Source organism: Capra hircus, chromosome 7 (genome assembly GCF_001704415.2).
Source record: "Capra hircus breed San Clemente chromosome 7, ASM170441v1, whole genome shotgun sequence".
Lineage (NCBI taxonomy): Eukaryota > Metazoa > Chordata > Mammalia > Artiodactyla > Bovidae > Capra > Capra hircus.
The window spans coordinates 50,510,118-50,532,172 of record NC_030814.1 but is presented as its reverse complement, the minus strand read 5'-3'; the positions used below and the strand labels follow the sequence as shown (position 1 = coordinate 50,532,172).

The 22,055-nt window shown below is 41.8% G+C and overlaps 1 protein-coding gene across 3 annotated transcripts in view; it reads right to left on the bottom strand.

Annotated features, from left to right (window-relative positions):
• HTR4 (5-hydroxytryptamine receptor 4) overlaps window positions 1-22,055 on the bottom strand; it is a 200,332-nt gene that overhangs the window by 18,164 nt on the left and 160,113 nt on the right. For 2 of the 3 annotated variants that reach the window (XM_005683139.3, XM_018050181.1), the window contains exon 8: window positions 14,712-18,252. The exons of the other annotated variant lie outside the window; for it this stretch is intronic. In XM_005683139.3, coding sequence (XP_005683196.1) covers window positions 18,162-18,252 — 91 coding nt within the window. In that variant the 3' untranslated portion in view covers window positions 14,712-18,161. Of the gene's footprint in view, window positions 1-14,711; window positions 18,253-22,055 lie in introns of those variants that run through there. 3 annotated transcript variants of the gene reach the window in all.

The window sequence follows — 22,055 nt, the reverse complement described above, 5'->3', positions numbered from 1 at the left end:
ATGTATAGGTAAGTTATAGACATGTCTGAAATAGTGAGCAATTCTAGCGGAAAAAAAACTTTCCTTATAAAAATCTCAGAAGATATAACCTTACAAACATTTTTTTTGTGCTGCACTATACTTAAATGTGGGGGATAAGATTAAAATCACACATTGCAGAAATGTTAAGATGAAATTTAAAATATTCATATAAAATTAAAATTTAGATTTTCATAAGTTTTATAAAATGTTTTAAAGACCTTATTCCCTGTCACTTGTCCATGTCAGCCTTGCTGAATAGTTTTCCTGTGACCTCTGGCTGTTTGAATTTTTACTGGCTGGAGTGTTCTTTTTTTTTTTTAATGTAACAGAAGTATTTTAATTTTAATTTTTTTTTACTTTACAATATTGTATTGGTTTTGCCATACATCAACATGAATTCACCACGGGTGTCCACGTGTTCCCATCCTGAACCCCCCTCCCACTTCCCTCCCCATACCATCCCTCTGGGTCATCCCAGTGCACCAGCCCCAAGCATCCTGTATCAGGCATTGAACCTGGACTGGCAATTCGTTTCATATATGATATTATACATGTTTCAATGCCATTCTCCCAAGTCATCCCACCCTCTCCCTCTCCCACAGAGTCCAAAAGACTGTTCTATACATCTGTGTCTCTTTTGCTGTCTCTCATACAGGGTTATCATTACCATCTTTCTAAATTCCATATATATATGTGTTAGTATACTGTATTGGTGTTTTTCTTTCTGGCTTACTTCACTCTGTATAATCGGCTCCAGTTTCATCCACCTCATTAGAACTGATTCAAATGTGTTCTTTTTAACGGCTGAGTAATACTCCATTGTGTATATGTACCACAGCTTTCTTATCCATTCATCTGCTGATGGACATCTAGGTTGCTTCCATGTTCTGGCTATTGTAAACAGTGCTGCGATAAACATTGGGGTACATGTGTCTCTTTCAATTCTGGTTTCCTCGGTGTGTATGCCCAGCAGTTGGATTGCTGGGTCATAAGCAGTTCTATTTCCAGTTTTTTAAGGGATCTCCACACTGTTCTCCATAGTGGCTGTACTAGTTTGCATTCCCACCAACAGTGTAAGAGGGTTCCCTTTTCTCCACACCCTCTCCAGCGTTTATTGCTTGTAGACTTTTGGATTCCAGCCATTCTGACTGGCATGAAATAGTACCTCATTGTGGTCTTGATTTGCATTTCTCTGATAATGAGTGATGTTGAGCATCTTTTCATGTGTTTGTTAGCCGTCTGTATGTCTTCTTTGGAGAAATGTCTATTTAGTTCTTTGGTCCATTTTTTGATTGGGTCGTTTATTTTTCTGGAATTGAGCTGCAGGAGTTGCTTGTATATTTTTGAGATCAGTTGCTGGAGTATTAATGTAAGATTTCGCCCAGCTGAATCTATGATTTTATATACAGCTATTTTCCCTTACATTTGTACTGTAGACCATGATCTTACAAAGCCTTTGACATCCCTCATTTTACTTTTTACCCACCACGAACCCAAGAGGTTTGTATTGTGAAAGTATGAGCAGAAAAGAAATCACACATCCCTTCCCCTTGCCCAGACAAGACATGTAGAAGACCATGTTAACTGATCAGCCTTACCTTTCTTAAGTTCAAACGTGTCTGGTCCAGGCAGAGCCTTGGCCTGGCAGCTTGGGACGGAGCTGGGGCAGGTCACAAACCCAGGAAACAGCACTGTGCAGGCTGCCTTGGCTACTGTTTGGATACGGATGTGACAGGCTGGGGATTGGTTGGTGGTTAGCCAACGGCCTGACAGCAGGTGTTAGATAAACTCATAGCCAAAAAGACAATGTTTGGTGGCAGATAGAGGGAAGAGGTCAGACAGAGAGCTGGCATCCTAGATAATGGCTGGGAGTGCTTTGAACACCTGGATAGCTCCTGACACCTGCTATGAGTAAGAACCTTGGCTTTCCTCATTAGCTCAATCCCTGTTATTCTTGGAGGAATTCTTTGCTACTAGACAGGGTCTTATCCACAAATACTGAGTTAATACCTTAAAATCATTTGCCATAAGCTCAGAGGAGAAGCCTGTATCTGGCCCGAGGTAGGGACCCACAGCAGTACCATCCCTGGGAAGGGAGGTCATATCATCCTCTTCCTCAGAGGACCAAGTCTCAAAGCTGTTTTTAAGCAAAGCTTAATGCCATAACCAAAGACAGCTTCCCCTAGCGTGGTAAATCCCTACAAGGTGTACTTTCATATATCCTGCCCTATACATCAGGAACAACGATGAAATTTCTTAAGGGTAATTTTCATTATTTTTGCAGTAACAATATCAGGAAACACAACTTTACATACTGCCCAACAACAGTGTGTGTTTTTAATCTACTGCCTTAAAAACACCTGACCTGAAGTTGTTCTAAGCTAAAGCTGATTGGAAATGACTGGGACTCCTTCCATGAGCTATCTTCGCAATATCACCTATTTTTATAGTCATTAACTCACTCTGAGGCTGCACTACTAACGATCTTAACAACTTGCTGTAACATCACTCTGAGGGCACACTTTGCTCAAATCAAGTTTAGCTAAAGCCAAACAAAATATAGTTCTGATCTGACTACATGAGCCCTGCTGTCAAAAATGTCCTGGCTCCTTACCTCACTCTTCCCTATGCTAGGGACCTCTGCTTGTCCCTAGTGGGAGGCTAAGTTTTGGCACATTCTGAAGCCACCTCTGCCCTGGATAGGAACTATTAGATGGGATCTGGTTGCTGTTGATGAATTTCACTCTCTGTAGCATTAACAATGAGGTCCTGCAGGGGGGTTGTGTTTGTTTGGTCAGGGCTTTTTCCATTAGGTTTGGTCATCAGCAGTTGGCTGGTTACAAATGCAGCCCTAAGATTGAATGGCTGGAATCCAATTATCCCAGCTTCCTGTCTGCTGAGCCCTGCCAGGGAAGAACACAGTCATGTTTGCCTGTCTTGTCAGGCTCCCAAGACTCAAAGTATATAATTTGGAGAAAACTAATAAACAACAGATCCTCAGATGTTTTGATGGAGAGGCAACATGGTGAGGAAAGAGGATGCACTGGTTCAGAACACAAAATCTAACGTGATTCCATATTTTGCCTCTTTCTGGCTCAGTGTCTCTCCTTTCATTTCTTTGCACTTTCATTTCTCATTTATTAGAGGGAGATCACAGCACCAACCACTGGGCTGTTGGGAGATTTTAATGAGATGTTGTATGTGAAAGAGCTTTGAAAACTATAATACTGCTGCTGCTGCTGCTGATAATAACAAAGTTAGCTGACATTTACTGAGAGCCTATCATGAAAGGGCACCCTCAGTTCAGTTCAGTTCAGTTCAGTTCAGTCGCTCAGTCGTGTCTGACGTTTTGCGACCCCATGGGCTGCAGCATGCCAGGTCTCCTTGTCCATCACCAACTTCCAGAGTTTACTCAAACTCATGTCCATTGAGTCAGTGATGTCATCCAACCATCTCATCCTCTGTTGTCCCCTTCTTCTCCCGCCTTCAATCTTTCCCAGCATCAGGGTCTTTTCAAATGAGTCAGCTCTTCGCATCAGGTGGCCAAAGTATTGGAGTTTCAGCTTTAACATCAGTCCTTCAATGAATATTCAGGACTGATTTCCTTTAGGATCAGTCTATCAGTTCAGTTCAGTTCAGTCGCTCAGTCGTGTCTGACTCTTTGCGACCCCATGAATTGCAGCACGCCAGGCCTCCCTGTCCATCACCAACTCCCGGAGTTCACTCAAACTCATGTCCATCAAGTCAGTGATGCCATGACTATGGTTTTTCCAGTAGTCATGTATGGATGTGAGAGTTGGACTGTGAAGAAAGCTGAGCACCGAAGAATTGATGCTTTTGAACTGTGGTGTTGGAGAAGACTCTTCAGAGTCCCTGGGACTGCAAGGAGATCCAACCAGTCCATTCGAAAGGAGATCAGTCCTGGGTGTTCTTTGGAAGGAATGATGTTAAAGCTGAAACTCCAGTACTTTGGCCACCTCAGTGAAGAGTTGACTCATTGGAAAGGGTACCCTAGTGGGTATTTAATAGACACCATTTCATTTAATACCTAGAAAAATCTTTTGAAAAATTGATGATGGTGGTAATAGTGATATTAATAATAATAACTAACATTTCTTAAGTGTTTACCATATACTGACCTCCACGGTCAGAATTTATACATGTTACATCATGTGAAATAGGTACTTATTATTATCTCTAATTGACACATGTATAGTCAAAGTTATGGTTTTTCCAGTAGTCATGTATGAATGTGTGAGCTGGACCATAAAGAAGGCTGAATGCCAAAGAATTGATGCTTTTGAACTGTGGTGTTGGAGAAGACTCTTGAGAGTTCCTTGGACTACAAGGAGATCAAACCAGTCAATCCTAAAGGAAATCAGCCCTGTATATTCATTGGAAAGCCTAATGCTGAAGATGAAACTCCAATACTTTGGCCACCTGATGCGACGAGCCAACTCATTAGAAAAGACCCTGAAGCTGGGAAAGATTGAGGGCAGGAGAAGAGGATGACAGAGGATGAGATGATTGGATGGCATCACCGACTCAATGAACATGAGTTTGAGCAAGCTCCAGGAGTTGGTGATAGACAGGGAGGCCTGGCATGCTGCAGTCCATTGGGTCACAAAGAGTTAGACACAACTCATTGTGATGTATCTCTAGGTGGTAATGCTATGTGTGATTATCTCATTTTGTGGGGCTTCCCATGTGGTGCTAGTGGTAAAGATTGAAGGTGGGAGGAGAAGGGTTTGACCGAGGATGAGATGGTTGGATGGCATCACTGACTCGATGGACACGAGTTTGAGCAAGCTCTCGGAGATGGTGAAGGACAGGGAAGCCTGGCGTGCTGCAGTCCAGGGGGCCGCAAAGAGTTGGACACGACTGAGCGACTGAACAAAAACAAACTGACACATATGAGAAAAACTGGATATGTCACTGGGTAATCTGCTCAAGATTAAGCTGGTGGAAAGAGGCCACAAGGATCCAAACATAGGCATTCTGATTCAACAGGAGTTGGCAAACTTTTTCTATAAAAGGCTTGATGTAAGAATTTTAGGTTTGGGGACCACATGCCATTTCTGTTGCATATTCTTCTTTTTTGTTTTTTTTCTGAGAGGGAACTCTGTTTAGTTCTTGTTATTGTTGAGTTTTCACACCCCTTTACAAATGTAAAATCATTCTTATCTTAAGGGTTACACAGAAATAGGTCAATGGCTGGTCGTGGCCCACCATAACTTGATGACCTTTGCTCTAGAGATAAATTCAATTTTACAGATAAGGAAACGAATGCTCAAAATACTCAAGTACTTAAGTCATTGAAATCAGGATTCTAATTCAGTTTTATTGACTTTCATAAAGTGTGTTAACCCACACTCTATTGCTTTCACATATGCTGTTAAAATGTAAGATATTATTGCTGAGTTAGGGACACTATACTCATCCCAGTCAATTTCCAAAGAGGACAGGATTTTCCCTACTTGAACAAATTCCCTGTATCTTGCCTTGGAGACAAGATAACAGTCTGAGGTTTAGCAGACCCAGTGCTGTGTACAATGCCTGACACATAGTAGGCATGCCAGAAACCTCTATTGAGTGAAAGATTTCTGATTAGATTCAGCAGCTAACCAAGATCTCAACCATTTGCTCAAATTCTCTAGACCTTGTGTTTGAGTCTGTAAATGAAGGCAATGACGTATTCTTTGGTCTAGCTCATAGGAAATCTATAACAATTTATGGGATCATTTCCACAGAACTATTTGGGGGAAAGATATTATGTAAAGAAATATGATCTTCACCATGAATTGCTCTATTGACAACAATGGCACTTGGAGACTCTATTTATGCCTTTGAGATGCATACATCACTAGCAAGAAACAGAACAATAAGGATGAGTCTGTGACTTCATCAAGTTAATACTGTTGTATCCACCAACACAGTCTTATAACAAAGCAGGAATTTTTATTTTAACCTTGGGTTTTTACTTCAGGGAACAAGTGAACTTCTTGGAAATGTATTCAAAATTCTTTCCAGATTTCTAAGGGAAAGGCTATAGATTTTATCAGACGCTCAAAAGAGTTTTATTATACCCTAACTGTTAGCACTACAATAAAATTGATGCAGTGTAGTTTCCACATGATGAGGCAAAGGGGAAGATACAACCTGCCAGTGCATAGTGATGAGTGCTAGGTTTTCCAGATGTCCCGGACAGGACGATGCTGTGTTATACTCTCAAAATACCCACTCAGGATCCTACAGCAGCTCCCCAGTTCCCCACTAGCACAGGTGTCTGGGTCTGGAATCCATCCAGAAGATTAATCAACCATCCATGCTGGGTGAGTGACCAACACTCAGGGAAACCAGCAGGGTAAAAACAGCTACCAAATGCAGCAACAGGGTTTCTTCCGTTTTCACCTTTGCCCCTGAGATCAGGGCCACAGGGGGTGTCATAACAAGCCTGAAGCTCTTTGTTTCCCCCCATTACTAGAACTTAGCTAGCACTTAGTACTAGATTAGTAATAATAATACTACTTTGCATTTGTTGTCCATTCCTATATATTTTAGATAGAATATTGTGTCTTAACTAACCTCACCAAACATCACTTTTTGCCTGGCTTTCTAGTTTTTGTAACTGTATCTTTCCCTGACTACTAATATTATAGCCATTAAAGGCCCATGCCAAAAAAAAAAAAAAGATCTATTTCTCTCTCCTCCAGCAGCACAAAAACCTTTGCCAAGTGAATAAATAAAGTTTGGTATCTGTGAGGTGGGCTACGGAGTTTGTTTCATGAGAAATTTGGGACCCAGAAGGGAATTGGCTTGCCAGAAGTCACCCAGCCGGTGACTCACAGTGGTATCAGAATTCATGCTTTTTTTTTTCCATATAGGCTATCACAAGTGAAGCCATCAGTTACAAAGGAAGGTTTAAATAGAAAATAAATGTCAGGAAATTAGAAAATAAACAGAGACTGCTCCCCACTGAGAGGGCTTCTATTAGATGAGACAGAATTCTGGAATGACTTTGGCATTTTACTTTTATAACTCAATGTTTCCGGAAGGCTCTGCATTGAGACGAGGAGATGCACTATAAGAGTAACCCTGATAAAACCACTCTTTCCTGGTTCCTTCCATTGACTCACATCCCCTTGACCAACTGCCCACTCTCTGGCCAGCTGGTACAAAAGGCCCACTAGAAATGGCGCCTTGGCTCAGTCATCCAGGGGCTTTTCACTTGAAATTATGAATCCCCGGCTTGACTTCCCTTTTGCAAAGCCTTAGTAATGGATGACTCATAGTCTTCTCCATGGCAAGTTCCTGAGGATGATAAACAGAGACTGCTATAAGGCTTCAGAGAATGAATATAGGGTACAGGGGGGCGGATTCTGTGTTCTGGCCAAGAATTTCATCATCAAGCAATGGCGTATGGGCCCCCACTTGGACCCGGTTGACAAGAAGACCATATCCTAATGACTACCATGCTAATTCAGGGGACCAAGCCTGCAATGAAATACTATAACCCTTCAATGACATTCAGTACTAAGAAAGACTCAATTGAAATTGAATTATGTGATCTCAACCAAGTATTTTAAAAACACGGATAACGTCTGAGCTTTTATCAAAGGCTCTAGACCAATTTAAAAGACTATCCATCCAGGCTACCAAGATCCAGACATATTATAAAACATCTTCTAATTTTGGAAGGAACGCCTCTTTAAAGTTTGATGACATTGTTTCTACACAGGCCGAAAAAAAGAGTATGAACTCTGAACTCTTAGGACAGACAACTCTAGGCTTGTATCCTGGCTTTGCTCATTATTACTTGTATAACCTAGGTTCAGAAACTTAGTCACCCTCAGCCTCATTTCAGTTATCCATAAAGTGGACTATTATATAAAATGACAATGAAAATAATAATAAAATACCAAATATCTCCCTGGTGGTATTGTAATTGCTATCATATACAAATTTAATTTAAATTATATAACCTCATAAGTCAGGCAGCATCAACACTTCTATTTTACTCATGAAGAAACTGAGACTCAGAGAAGTTAATTAACTTGCCCAAAGCAACTTAGCTGGCAACTTGAGAAGGATTCAATATAGTCAATACTATTTTTGATAATTAAATGCTATAATACATGTAAAGGCTCAAAGTAGTATTGACATATCTCAGGTGCTCAATAAAGTTGTGTCCCTTTATCATCTTAAAAGGTAAAGTGCAGCTACTGCTTAGGAAACTCATGAACTGGAGAAAATGAAGAGACATTTTAGGCTTTCCATAAAAAGACACTGAATCAACTAAACTCTGTTTCTTGCCTACGCACATCATATAAATCTTCTCTGATTCTGTAACCAAATATCTTACCATCTCCAGCTTCTCCTGAATAGTGTTCACAGCCTGCCCTTTTCTGGATTAGACACCTGACAAAGAAATAACCACTGCTTGCCACTTTCACCACTTCCCCACCCCTGGTTTCTCAATTTCCTTTCCATATGTCTCTACACGCAGCTTCAGAATTTCAAATGTCATGGAATCAGAGTACTAATAGTAACAGGTACACTTCAGTGAGTGTGTATGCCATGGACTATGTTCCACTGTTTATGAGCTTTAACCCACTGAATCTCACAACATTGTACAAAATGGGCTATGGTTATCCCTCCACTAAGAAGAAACAGTGACATCAAAGTGACACACAGTCAGTAACTGGAAAAGCCTGAATCTAAACCCATGTCTATCTGATGACAAAGCCCAAGCTCTTAACCACAAAACGCTTCTCAATTTATATTTGCAAAACTGAAGGCAGAGAGAGGCAGGGACATGTGGAGAGTCAAACAGTAAGTTAGATGCTGGGGGAAAAGGACACATTTCCTGACGTCTCTTGAGCATGCTGTATCATACCCTAGCCTGGGCAACTCCTACCTCCTTGGCCTGGACCATCCAACATTCACTCCATTCTCTGTGCTGTGTCAGTAAATGCCATTACAGGTAAAACAGTAGCCAATACTCTCTAGGATTATACAATGTCAAGTAACTCACACTTCAGTCTGATTCACCACCATGTTCTATAAATACAAAACTTTATTTAAGCTTAAGTTCTTTTTTGACAGGCAGACATGAACCAAAACAGGGGGAAAAGCTTGCCATAAACCATGGAAATAATGGTATTTTAAAACTCTAATCTTTTGCTACTTGCAAGAAATATGATAAAATCTTGATTTTATTCAAAATGGTCACAGGAAAATTTTCTTCTTATCAGAAAGCTGCAGGTACTGCAGTGGATGGAGAATTAAACAGCAGAGGAGCAGTGAGATTTGAGGGTTGAAAGAGCTAAGCAGCATGTGCAGTGCAGATGCTATAAACAAAAACAAGTTCTTCCAAATAAGTAAATTCAATGAACTTACTGAAAAGCCTCAGTGCATAAAAACCTGTGTTGGGCACAAAAAAAGGCAAAAAAAAAAAAAAAAAATTGATGATTGATAAGAATTGGCTCTTGTCCTCAAGGAGCTCAAAATCTGGGCTCTGAAAGGGAAGCTCAGAATAGGAATCATTAATGAACCGTGAGGGCTTCCCTGGTGGCTCAGATGGTAAAGGGTCTGCCTGCAGTGCAGGAGACCCGGGTTCAATCCCTGGGTAGGGAAGATCCCCTGGAGAAGGAAATGGCAACCCACTGCAGTATTCTTGCCTGGGAAATCCCATGGACAGAGGAGCCTGGTGGCTTATTGTCCGTGGGTTCAGAAAGAGTAGGACACAACTGAGCAATTAACAATACAAACCACACTGAAAAGCACAGGAAAAAGTTATAGGAGAGCAAATAAAGTGCTTCAGGGACTGAAATAGATTTAAAAACCTCACACTGTCTTGGAGGCTGGAAGAGACTTCAAGTAGAAGGTGGTATTTGAGATAGACCATATAAGAGATGCTAGAAGATGTATGCCCAAGGGAAAGAACAGAAGAATCAATAAACTGAGGATGAAAATGTGAAGAGCATGTAAGGGGAACACAGAGCAGATGGCTTGCTTTGTAACTATGTATAAAGAGAAATAACTGGAGGCAAAACTCTGGTAGACTTAGAAAACTATGGGCAGCCCAGATTTGGTTAACAACGAAGGCCTTTGGGCTTCCCTTGTGGCTTAGCTGGTAAAGAATCTGTCCGCAACGCAGGAGACCTGGGTTCGATCCCTGGGTCAGGACGATCCCCTGGAGAAGGGAAAGGCTACCCACTCCAGTATTTTGCCATAGAGAATTCCATGGACAGTCCATTGGAGAAGTCCTATAGAGGTTTTGATCTGAGAAACGGCATGCTCAAAGTTGTGTTTATAGCCTAACTCCCCAGGCCAGAAGGTGATAGCATCAGTTGTAGAAGGATGATGTCAAGTAGGATGGAGATTTTTAAAAATGCGTGAGAAAAAATTTACTGATTACATAACCAGATTCAATTTCCTTTTATCTCTAATGAAATGAATAGTTTTATAGGAAATCACTTTCTGGCTAAATAATAATTGGCTTTTTTCTTCCAAGAGACCTAAGAGAAGCAGAAGATATTAAGAAGAGGTGGCAAGAATACACAGAAGAACTGTACAAAAAAGAGCTTCATGACCCAGATAACCATGATGGTGTGATCACTCACCTAGAGCCAGACATTCTGGAATGTGAAGTCAAGTGGGCCTTAGAAAGCATCACTACAAACAAAGCTAGTGATGGAATTCCAGTTGAGCTATTTCAAATCCTGAAAGATGATGCTGTGAAAGTGCTACACTCAATATGCCAGCAAATTTGGAAAACTCAGCAGTTTTCCAGTCGTGGTCACAGTCCTGTGGCTGGGACTGGAAAAGGTCAGTTTTCATTCCAATCCCAAAGAAAGGCAATGCCAAAGAACACTCAAACTACCACACAATTGCACTCATCTCACACACTAGTAAAGTAATGCTCAAAATTCTCCAAGCCAGGCTTTAGCAATACATGAATCGTGAATTTCCAGATGTTCAAGCTGGTTTTAGAAAGGCAGAGGAACCAGAGATCAAATTGCCAACATCCACTGGATCATCGAAAAAGCAAGAGAGTTCTAGAAAAACATCTATTTCTGCTTTATTGACTATGCCAAAGCCTTTGACTGTGTGGATCACAATAAACTGTGGGAAATTCTGAGAGAGATGGGAATGCCAGACCACCTCACCTGCCTCTTAAGAAACCTGTATGCAGGTCAGCAAGCAACAGTTAGAACTGGACATGGAACAACAGACTGGTTCTAAATAGGAAAAGGAGTACGTCAAGGCTGTATATTGTCACCCTGCTTATTTAACTTATATGCAGAGTACATCATGAGAAATGCTGGGCTGGAGGAAACACAAGCTGGAATCAAGACTGCCGGGAGAAATATCAATAACCTCAGATATGCAGATGACACCACCCTTATGGCAGAAAGTGAAGAGGAACTAAAAAGCCTCTTGATGAAAGTGAAACAGGAGAGTCAAAAAGTTGGCCTAAAGCTCAACATTTGGAAAACTAAGATCATGGCATCTGGTCCCATCACTCCATGGGAAATAGATGGAGAAACAGTGGAAACAGTGGCTGTTTTATTTTTCTGGGCTCCAAAATCACTGCAGATGGTGATTTCAGCCATGAAATTAAAAGACACTTACTCCTCGGAAGGAAAGTTATGACCAACCTAGATAGCATATTGAAAAGCAGAGACATTACTTTGCCAACAAAGGTCCATCTAGTCAAGGCTATGGTTTTTCCAATGGTCATGTAAGGATGTGAGTTGGACTGTGAAGAAAGCTGAGCGCCGAAGAATTGATGCTTTTGAACTGTGGTGCTGGAGAAGACTCTTGAGAGTCCCTTGAACTGCAAAGAGATCCAACCAGTCCATTCTAAACGAGATCAGTCCTGAGTGTTCATTGGAAGGACTGATGCTGAAGCTGAAACTCCAATACTTTGGCCACCTCATGTGAAGAGTTGACTCATTGGAAAAGACTCTGATGCTGGGAGGGATTGAGGGCAGGAGGAGAAGGGGACGACAGAGGATGAGATGGCTGGATGGCATCACTGACTCGATGGACGTCAGTCTGGGTGAACTCCGGGAGTTGGTGATGGACAGGGAGGCCTGTTGTGCTGAGATTCATGGGGTCGAAAAGAGTCGGACACAACTTAGTGACTGAACTGAACTGAACTGAACTTCCAATTACGTGCTATTTGGGATTAGCATGGCTTCCCTGGGCTTCCCTGGTGGCTTAGAGGTTAAAGCGTCTGCCTTTAATATGGGAGACCTGGGTTCTATCCCTGGGTCGGGAAGATCCCCTGGAGAAAGCAATGGCAACCCACTCCAGTGTTCTTGCCTGGAGAATCCCATGGACGGAGGAGCCTGGTGGGCTGCCGTCTATGGGGCCGCAAAGAGTCGGGCACGACTGAGCGACTTAACTAACTATGGCTTCCCTGGTGGCTCAGATGGTAAAGAATCTTCCTGCAATGCGGGAGATGCAGGTTCAATCCCTGGATCAGGAAGAGTCCCTAGGGAAGAGATTCTTGCCTGGAGAATCCTGGCTAGAGGAGCCTGGCAAGCTACAGTCCATGGGGTTACAAAGAGTCAGACATGACTGAGTGACTAACATTTTCACTTTCACTGGAATTAGGATACGTAAAATAAATGAAGAATCATTATAAATGTAAGCAACACTTCATGGAGAAATAAGAGAGACAAAAGAAAAAGACAAGAAGAGAATTATCTGTGTTAAGGATGGTTCTTGTTGCTAAAGGGAACAGGTATCAGGTGGATCAAGTCCCCTCAGCTAGTGACACTGGGGAGAAAGGCTATACTTGGCAAGGTTTGGGTTCCATTTCCCCATTTCTGGCCCCAAATAATCTCTTTGTTCTTGGGGAAACTCCAGGTTAACTTCTATGTGATGGAAACATGATACCTACCTTGTAGAGTTTCAGTTAAAATACTTCCCATAAATCCTGGCCCATAGTAACTAACTGATGAATGGTAACTAAAATGTCCTTTTTATTGTCAATTTTTACTTACTTCTGTGATCCCATCTCCTACAACTTTCCCTACATTCACTCAGTGCCATGCACACTTACCAGGCTCATTATTGCTTCAGATTCTTTGCAGTTGCTGTTTCCTTTGCCTGACATAATATTCCCCCAGATTAACACATGCAGACTCCTCTTCAATATTCTTTTCCCAGGTCATAGGGGACTGATCTCTTGAAGCTTTCTGAATACCTCACACAATGTCCACACCTCTGCTTCATCTCATCTTTTTTGTTGTCGTTCTTCATAGCACTTGTGCGTACATAAACTTGTCTCATTCATGTTTTGTATGTCTCCTTTCTTATTTCCTGGTTCCCAGTGAAGGAATCTCATCAGTATTATTTTTAGTGGATCTTTGACAACAGGCCCTAGCGCATGAAGTGAAGTGAAGAGAAGAGAAGTCCCTCAGTCGTGTCTGACTCTTTGTGACCCCACGGACTGTAGCCCACCACATAGTAGGTGTTTAAAATATGTTTCTCTGACTCTTGACAGAAATAAACTATGTAACACACAGAAACCACCCAGAACATGGCGACTATTAAATCAATGTTAGTTCCCACCCCCTTGCATGGGTCCAGAGAATGGCTGCTCCAAAGTGAAGAAAGACAAGACGAAAGGAAAACAAAAGACGGTCCAGGGTTAGGCTAGCCCAGGTTTTGAGGTCTAGTTCTCTGCCTTGACACAGTGGATGGTTCACAGGAGGTGAAGACTCAGGTGGTCATTCTAGATGGATGTTTCAGGAGATGAGGCTTTTTCTTTATGGAGGAAAAGGTCCTGTAAATAAGTGGACAAGTGTGATTCTGAGGAACGTCATCAGGAAAAATGGCTTGCAGGAAACTTACAAATGCTTTAGAAAAATAAAGGATGGAAAAGCCAAGCACCATCACAGACTTTCAGTGGAGAGTGCCTTTTCCAGCTGCTCGAGGTTTTTAGATGTCGAGAAATCTCCTTCCAGTGATGGATCATAATGAGTAGAGATGAGGGAACCCAGATATACCTGTTCTCCACCCTACTTCACCCTACTGCAATAGAGTTCCAGGTAAAGCCTGTGTATGAAGAAAGAGCTTTGATTTGAAAACCTAATTCTTGCCCACCCTCTGCATTTCATATGTGAGATGATGGCGGCCCCAAGGATTAATCAGAAGAACTGGGTGAGTACACTGCCCCTGACTGCTGTTGGGGGTCTTTCCTTCACCCCATTCTCAGAAGAGCGGGGACTTGAATTTCACTGACATGTATTCTGGGCCTCAATTTCCAGGAACTCCAGAATCCTGAGTTGTTCATGACACAAAAAGAGGAGGCACATGATTAACAAACTCAATTCAAGACCAGTGAATGTATAGTACAACCGCCACGCTGACTTGAATGGCTCCTATGGCGTATGCCCGGAGAGTGGCTGGGCTAAAGCCTTCCCTATGCCCTTCCTGGGATGACCCATGTAAGAGAGATATGTCTTAGTACTCGAGGCTGACAAAGGTGACAGGAAGACAGGCAAAATCATATTATTTAGGAGTCCTGGGCTTCTGTCTTTACCTTGAAGAGACCCTGATGCTGGAGAGAGAAAATTCTCCAGCATCAAACACCCAAAGCTTCTGAGGGGTGAGTTGGGCTATGAGACAACAGAGAAGCTGCAGAGAACTGAGGCGCAGGATTGACTTTGGCATTTTATTGTATACTCAAAATTCTCCTAATAGTTTTAAGACATTAGATTTCCCTCTGTATACAATTTCTATAACATGTAAAGAATGCACAGATATAAACATATGCATTTTATTAATGTTTATCAATAAATAGAATTTATCAATAAAGAAAACAAGGCTCCTGTTTTTCCTAGAACACATTCTTGGGAACTGCATCAAAAAGTGGATTGCATCATAAAGCCAAGGGAATAGAAACAAATTAGAATCAGGGGTCCTAGTACTTCAAAGCTTTAGCTTCAAATAAATCATATGTATAACTAACAATTTCTTAAAACCAAAATATAATCATCATTAAAACTTGCAAGCCTTTGAAGATATATATTTAAGTCCCATGTTCTGTATAATGGGCACACATGTACTTTATATGCTGATTACACAAGGGGACTTAGTTTGCTAGAAAAAGCATGAGTGGCCCCACTTGTAATTCTGCTTTATTAAAAATGTAAACAAAATGAAGGTGCTATCTAGATAACACTAAGTGATAATTAACAATAATTTACATAGACTATCAGATTTTTTAAAATCTCAAATTATTTGTTTCAGTATCTCAATACACTCTTTATATAACTATCAGCTTATCATTCATGATCTAATTCATGTTGGAGGGTTATTTTCATATGTATATATATATAGAGAGAGAGAGAGAGAGAGAGAATTAACAGGGTGGGGACAATTTTGACGACCCAAGTCTTTGTATAAATAAATGTTTTCATGGCAAAACGGTATTTGAATTTATTCCATGTGACTCTGAAGTTACATGAAAAATTAGGCTCATTATCACAAAATTTAGACTGTAGTCCTCATCTCTCTCTACCTACCTCTTTACTTTGAGAACAACAAAACCCTTCAAATGAGAGTGTTTGTGATGTACAAATTTTCAGTGTTGGTGTGTTTTGGGTAGCTTAGAATAATCAAATGCAGAGGGGGTAAATTTGGGCGAATGGACCCCCCAAAAGATGATCCCTTGGTATTTTCATTATAGGAAGCTCACTCTCTAATCCACATCTTGGTGAAGAAATTCTTAGACTTTGACTACCCAGGAGCACTCAAAGTAATTCAAAGTCACAGTAAACAAAATGGCATTTTATGATTTACAGAACATCATCACAAAAATTATCTAATTTCCCTCCACAACAGCTTCATGAAGTAGGCAGGAGAGATTGTTTCTGAGGCCGGAGAGGCCCAGTTACTAGTTCACGGTCACACAGTAAGTCACAGCAATTGATTCAGGGCCCATGCAGCTTCTCTTCTCTCTCATCCTAACTGCACGTTCATGGAAGTTGTGGACAATGTGGGCAGCAGCCCAACAGATACAGTGTGAGTCTCACTGCCAGGATCAGGGCCTTGCAGTTCAAGACTTTGCTGATCTCTCCTTTGTATTAGAGGAGGATCATCCTCCTAAACGTGGTTGCCTCCTAAGCTCCAATCTTGTTAACGGCACAGGGACAGTGACTCAAAAAAGCACAGGCAGTTGGTCCATCCAGAGTCAATGTACAAGACAGGACTTAGATAAACTTTCTTCATATATGATGAGAATAGGTCCCCAGATAAATCTGCTCCCACTGATCAGTGAGTGACCACCCCAGGCTATACCAGGAGCATTTCAGCATGGTGCATCTTTCTCAACAGCATTTGGGAGTTCCAAGTCACATTTCTCATTAGAGTCTTTTCCTGTTCCCTAACAAGTGATTTTCTCCACATAAAAAATTGTAAGCCTTTGCAGGACTCAGAATTTTTCTTTTTTCTTTTTTGGCATTTGGATTGTTTGACGGCAATTTTTTCTTTCTCATTCCAAAGTCTCTTCCAGGCTGGTGCAATTCCAGAAATAAAGTAAACATCAGTGGAAATGATATCTGACTTCTTAAACAGCAGGAACAAGGACAGTATGATGAAGTCCTGAGATGCTATTAAACCACAGCCAAGACCAAAGTGGAAACCTCACAGGGCTCTGGGATGTGGCAGTGTTTACTTCCCTGGGACCTTCACTCTGGGACAGGTGGCAAGAGCTGTGAACTTGGTTTTGAACGAAAGACATCCAGGTTTATCTGAAGGGCAAAGCTGGCAACGTCAAAGGTCTAGAAGGCCCAGACGAGGCGGCTAGTTCCTTTGAAACAAAGTCAAAAGGCAGGCAGGTCACACCTTTTCGAGGTAGCTGATGGCTATAGCAGCATCCTGTTGTCATAGAAACAGAAAGGAATCTTAGCAATCCCCTGGTCCAAACTTCAGTTGATAGATGAAGAAAGTAAGGTACAGGGAAGGAAGGGCATGGGTCACAATCTCACATCATGTTAGAAGTGGAGCCAGGGCTGGAATCCAGGTCCTCTGGCTTCGAGTGAAGCGCTGTTTTTCCACCTTGAGCACTGCTTGGTCCTGCTCCTCCACCTGGGGAAACTGCAGTGAGTGACAAGTCTTGGCAGCATGAGCCTCCAACAGTTCTCTCCTTTGGGAGCAGCAAGGCCAGATTCAAGGATTATAAATTGGTACCATGGACTTTGCCACAAGCTTATGGGAAAGATTCCAAAATCTTTCAATAAACACTATAATGCCACTGGTCCTGCCCGAGGCTCTCGAGGAAATTATTTGTTCTAGGAAAGTGAGCATCTCAAAGCAGGAGGGCTTGAGGCCATGGCACTGGTTGGGAGCTGTCTGTCTTCTGCTTCCCTCCGAGGTTGCTGCAGACATGGTTTTCCTCTGAAAGACGGTTGCCCCGTTTCTTCCATGGTGAATAAATGGAGCATGTCCTGAAGAGAAGGACTGACATGGACATAAGGAAGAGCAAGTGGAAGTCTGTGATGGACACAGGAGGACGCACAGTTGGACCCAGACTCTGGGTGGAAAGTGTATTAGTGTCTGGCACAGAGCAGGACAGAGATGAGCCAGTGAGCAGTCTGAGCATGGCTGTGACAGACACGAACAAGCAAGAGATGCGTGCTTTTGGAACAGAACTCTGACCAAGGCAGGCGCAGGGAGGATGTGTTTTGGCAGTGCATGTGAGCAGGCACAGCAAAGAAGGACTATTTGGAAACATCTATGATTGAGATAGGACACAGTGAGCGATCCTGTTTGGAACACGAGTAAGACAAACCAGGCACAGTAAGGGTATATATTGGGGACAACAGAGACTATGAGGCAAGGGTGACTATGAGGCCAGAAAGAGGGAGTGCTAGGAAATAAAAGGATCCCTTCCAGGGGGATCTCTGCAGAAGAACCTCCCAGTGAACAAGGGGGCCATCCTGTCCCCTGCCACCTGCTAGAATCCTGGAGGAAAAGCTCGATGGGCACAGGGTGCCTGCACCAACAGATGGAACGCTGGGTGAAGAGGACACCGGGTGCAGTCATGCACGGGCAGCAGCTCAGGACCTGCCCTCTCTCGGAGGGATGGCTGTCTTCAGGGTCACTGCCCCAGGGGCCTAAGTGTCACTGGGCTGTGCGGCCACCAGAGGAGAACTTGCTGGGGGGTGGGACTGATTCTCCCATTGGCCACCACATTCCACTGCATCCCTAGAGAGGGGAGAAGATCACAGAACCTCAGAGTTGGAATGGACAGATAGTCTGGTGCAAGAACCCGCCCACTGCAGGAAAGCCCCTTGTGCCATGCAGACAGGTGGCTGTTTAGCCCCTGCTTAGGAATCTCCACTGACCCACCAGGCCATATTATTTTTGATCAGCTTTAGTTATTAGAAATAGCTTATTAATGTTTTGCCAAAATGAGCCTTCCTACAGCTTCTACCCAGTGGAACTACGATGCCCTCCAGGCCCACTCAAAATTCTTCTCTCTGCTAATTATATCCTCCAAGTTTTCTCTTCTCCAGGCTACACATTTCCATTTTCTCTAATAGTTCATTACATATTTTGGTTTCCAGATGATTGCCCATAATGGTCACTGTCCTCTAAACCCAATCCTTATTAAAATTATCTCTTATGGAATACAGAACCAGGAAAGAGCCCAAATCTACATAGTGAGTCTGATTTATGTCACAAACTTTTCATCATCAATTTAGTTTACTTCTATGGATGTGATTAACATTAAGTTCATTTCCAACAATGATAATATTCTATTGGCTATGTGTTCAGTTAATTGCCAGGTTTTCTCTTTTTTGATACAAATAGCTGTCAATTCCTGTGGTTCTTTACTACACTGGTGCAATTTTTATTTATGCGTATATTTATTTATTTACTCATTTGCTTATTTTGCCAAAATATAGGACATTACATTTGTCTCAGTTTAATTTCATTTTAATGATTTGGTATCATTTTAGTCAATTGAGATCATTCTAAATCATAACAATTTCAACATTCAAGATAGGATTATTTAGCACTGACTCAAGTGAGACTTTAAGGCTTCTACAAGCACATAAGAAAATCAGATATTTGGAACAGGGGGACCCATGTACACCTGTGGCTGATTCATTTCAATGTATGGCAAAATCCACCACAATATTTTAAAGTAATTAGCCTCTGATTATAATAAATAAATTCATCTTTAAAAACATGAAAAAAGAAGATCAGATAACTATTGCTACCTAGATCTTTCAGTTTAGTATCATTTGCCTTTTCAGTCAAGAGAAAAGAACTATTGATCAAACAGGGATAAACCAGAACCTGTGGTACCCCAACACAGACTAGCCTTCCAGCAAATGGGTAATCATCAGGGTGCCTGAGAATGGACCCACCCATGGAAGGCTTTGCGCAATGCCTTGCTGAAATGTCTCGGTCAAGCAGTAAGTCTGTCCTAATAGATAATGCAATGAGTTGACATGATATTTTTTTTAAATGAAACAACACTGACTCTTGCATACATACCATTTGTATAATAACTGTTTTCAATTTTTGGTAAGGTCTATTTCAAGTTGTGAGGCTACAGTTTCTGGAGTCTACTTTATTCTTTCTTGAAGAACTAGGGCAATATTTACTGATCTCCAGGCTGCTCTAAAACCCTGAGTCCACAAAAGAGCACCAGTCAGAGGTCTCATCAACCAGTTCCTTTAATCCTCTGAGAAATATTAATAATACATCTTGGCTCAGAGACAGTTAAAAGCTTTCCATAAATCTCAGGCAGCAACTTTCTCCCTGTGATGTTCTCTTCTTTCCAGTTGGAAGACTATTCTTACTGAAGCAGAATATGTAAGATTTCTTCCCTAAATAATGAGAGCTAACTATTTTTGGGTTTTCTACTTGCTCTGAACATAGCTATTGATTCATCCTTAGTTATATTTTCCTTCGTTCAGATTTTTCACATGCCATTTTCAAGCATGAGCTCCCTAGAAAAACTCAAAATGCAACCTCATGTCTTTACATACCCCTTGTATTTTCCTCTGTTTTTATTCACTGAACATATCTATTAAAAGAATGACTGAATAGACAGGAAGAAAGAAAAGAAGGAGAAAAGGAAAGAAGAAAGGGAGAAAGGAAGGAGGGGAGGGAAGAGAAAGAGGAGAAGGAAGGGTTTCTCATTTTTACTGGCCAAATTCCCTTTGTATCATACTTTTTATTATCATTAGCAACAATAAAAACAATCACTTATTACGGTAGCACCTGTATGTCAGGGCCTGGGCTAAGTGTGTTATATGCATTAATTAGTATAGTTTAAACCCATTTAACAGACAAGGAAACTGAGTTTCAGAGTTAAATAATTTGCCCAAATTTATTCAGTTAATAAGTAAATCAGACCTTAAAAATTCTGGTCAGTTTGATTCCAAAATCTGGACCCTGAATTGTCCTGATACATTGTCACTCGTTGTCTTAAGAACCATTACTGCTAAGTTCAGTATTCAGGTTCTGTGTCTCCAGCATTTCCATGTCCTATTATGATGGACTTAGGGTAAAAGGAATATGCACATGGGGGTATATTACATCTACTCCTCCTATGGGAAGCCTACAGTATGATGTGTCTTCTTTTACTGAAATACAGTGTGACTGGGACACTAACATGGAACTCTTTCCTCTTGCCCACTAAAGGAGCATCTTTGCCAAGAGGTGCACGTATTTTCTGTTATGCAGAACCAGGGAGACCAGGTGGAAAAGGGAAAAGAAACTGTGAAGTCAGGATAGCAGAGAGAGTAGAGGAAGGGGTTAAGTGAGTAAGCATAACAAAGAATGAGCAGAGGGGATGGAAGACAGAGTGGGAAGACCTGGGATAAACAGAATCACCGAGTTGGGTGTGTGGAAGGCTCCAGAGCAGTTGCAGAGCTTGGGAGGAGGTTCTTTGAGAAGTATCTCCAAGAGGTTACACTAGTTCTCTCATATAATCCTTCCAGATAGTCAATTAATGATCGAGACTTCTGCAGAATTGCTATTGGATGCTTGGTACCACTCCTTTTTATCCAGACAATATAAGTATAGCTCTCATCAAGGAGAGAAGAAAGGAAAATATCCCAGCCTCCTAACTCCATGGAGAACTCACAACTGACTCCAGCTCAGCAGAAAAGGAGACCTGAGGATAACGATGGGGTGATCTTGCGTTCTGGTTGGCCTGTGTCAGTCTCAGTTGACACTATTATATGAATCGCAGTTAAGAGTTTAATGTCTTCTCCTTTTAAGGTCTTTGTTCAAGATATAGAATCATGGTGCAGTGTGCTGTGCCCCAAGAGATATCGTTCCCACATCTCTCCATAGAATTTTCCAAGCAAGAATACTGAGGTGGGTTGTCATTTCCTACTCCAGGGGATCTTCCCAGTCCAGGGATTAAACCCACATCTCCTGCATTGGCAGGTGAATTCTTTACCACTGAGCCACTGGGAAACCTCATACAATGGGAACATGACTTTAACATTCAGTGAGTGCCTTTTGCTTTCAATTGCAAGGCCACCCTATTAACTAAGCAATGCAAACAGTAAACCAGGAGACAGTAACCTGGATTCTGATGTCTTTTTAGCCTTCAGTCATGGCATGCCTCTGATGACTGAGTCCCTTTCCTGTATCTCACTTTTCTCATGCCTTAAACCAGGAGGGTAATCTATGAGATCCTTTGCAGCTTTGACATTCTCGTTCTATGAGTAGCAGAGATGGTGGGTGACAGATACAGACCTTCTGACTGGGCACCAGCTGTGTGTGGGACTGTTCCCCAAAGCTGTGGGTATTTGAATTTGGCCTTTAATATTCTATTGTTAGAATCTGATACTTTATATTCTGTGTGGAAAGAGGAGGTTTCTCTGGAAACACAGGAAGATAATTTTGGGATTTGTATTAAAGAATCTGAAATACCTCAATTTTTGAATCTGTGAAGTCACACTACAAAGCTGTTAAATGTATCTGGCTAAGATAGGACAGGGAGGGGTGGAGATGCCACAACTTAAAATGCAGTG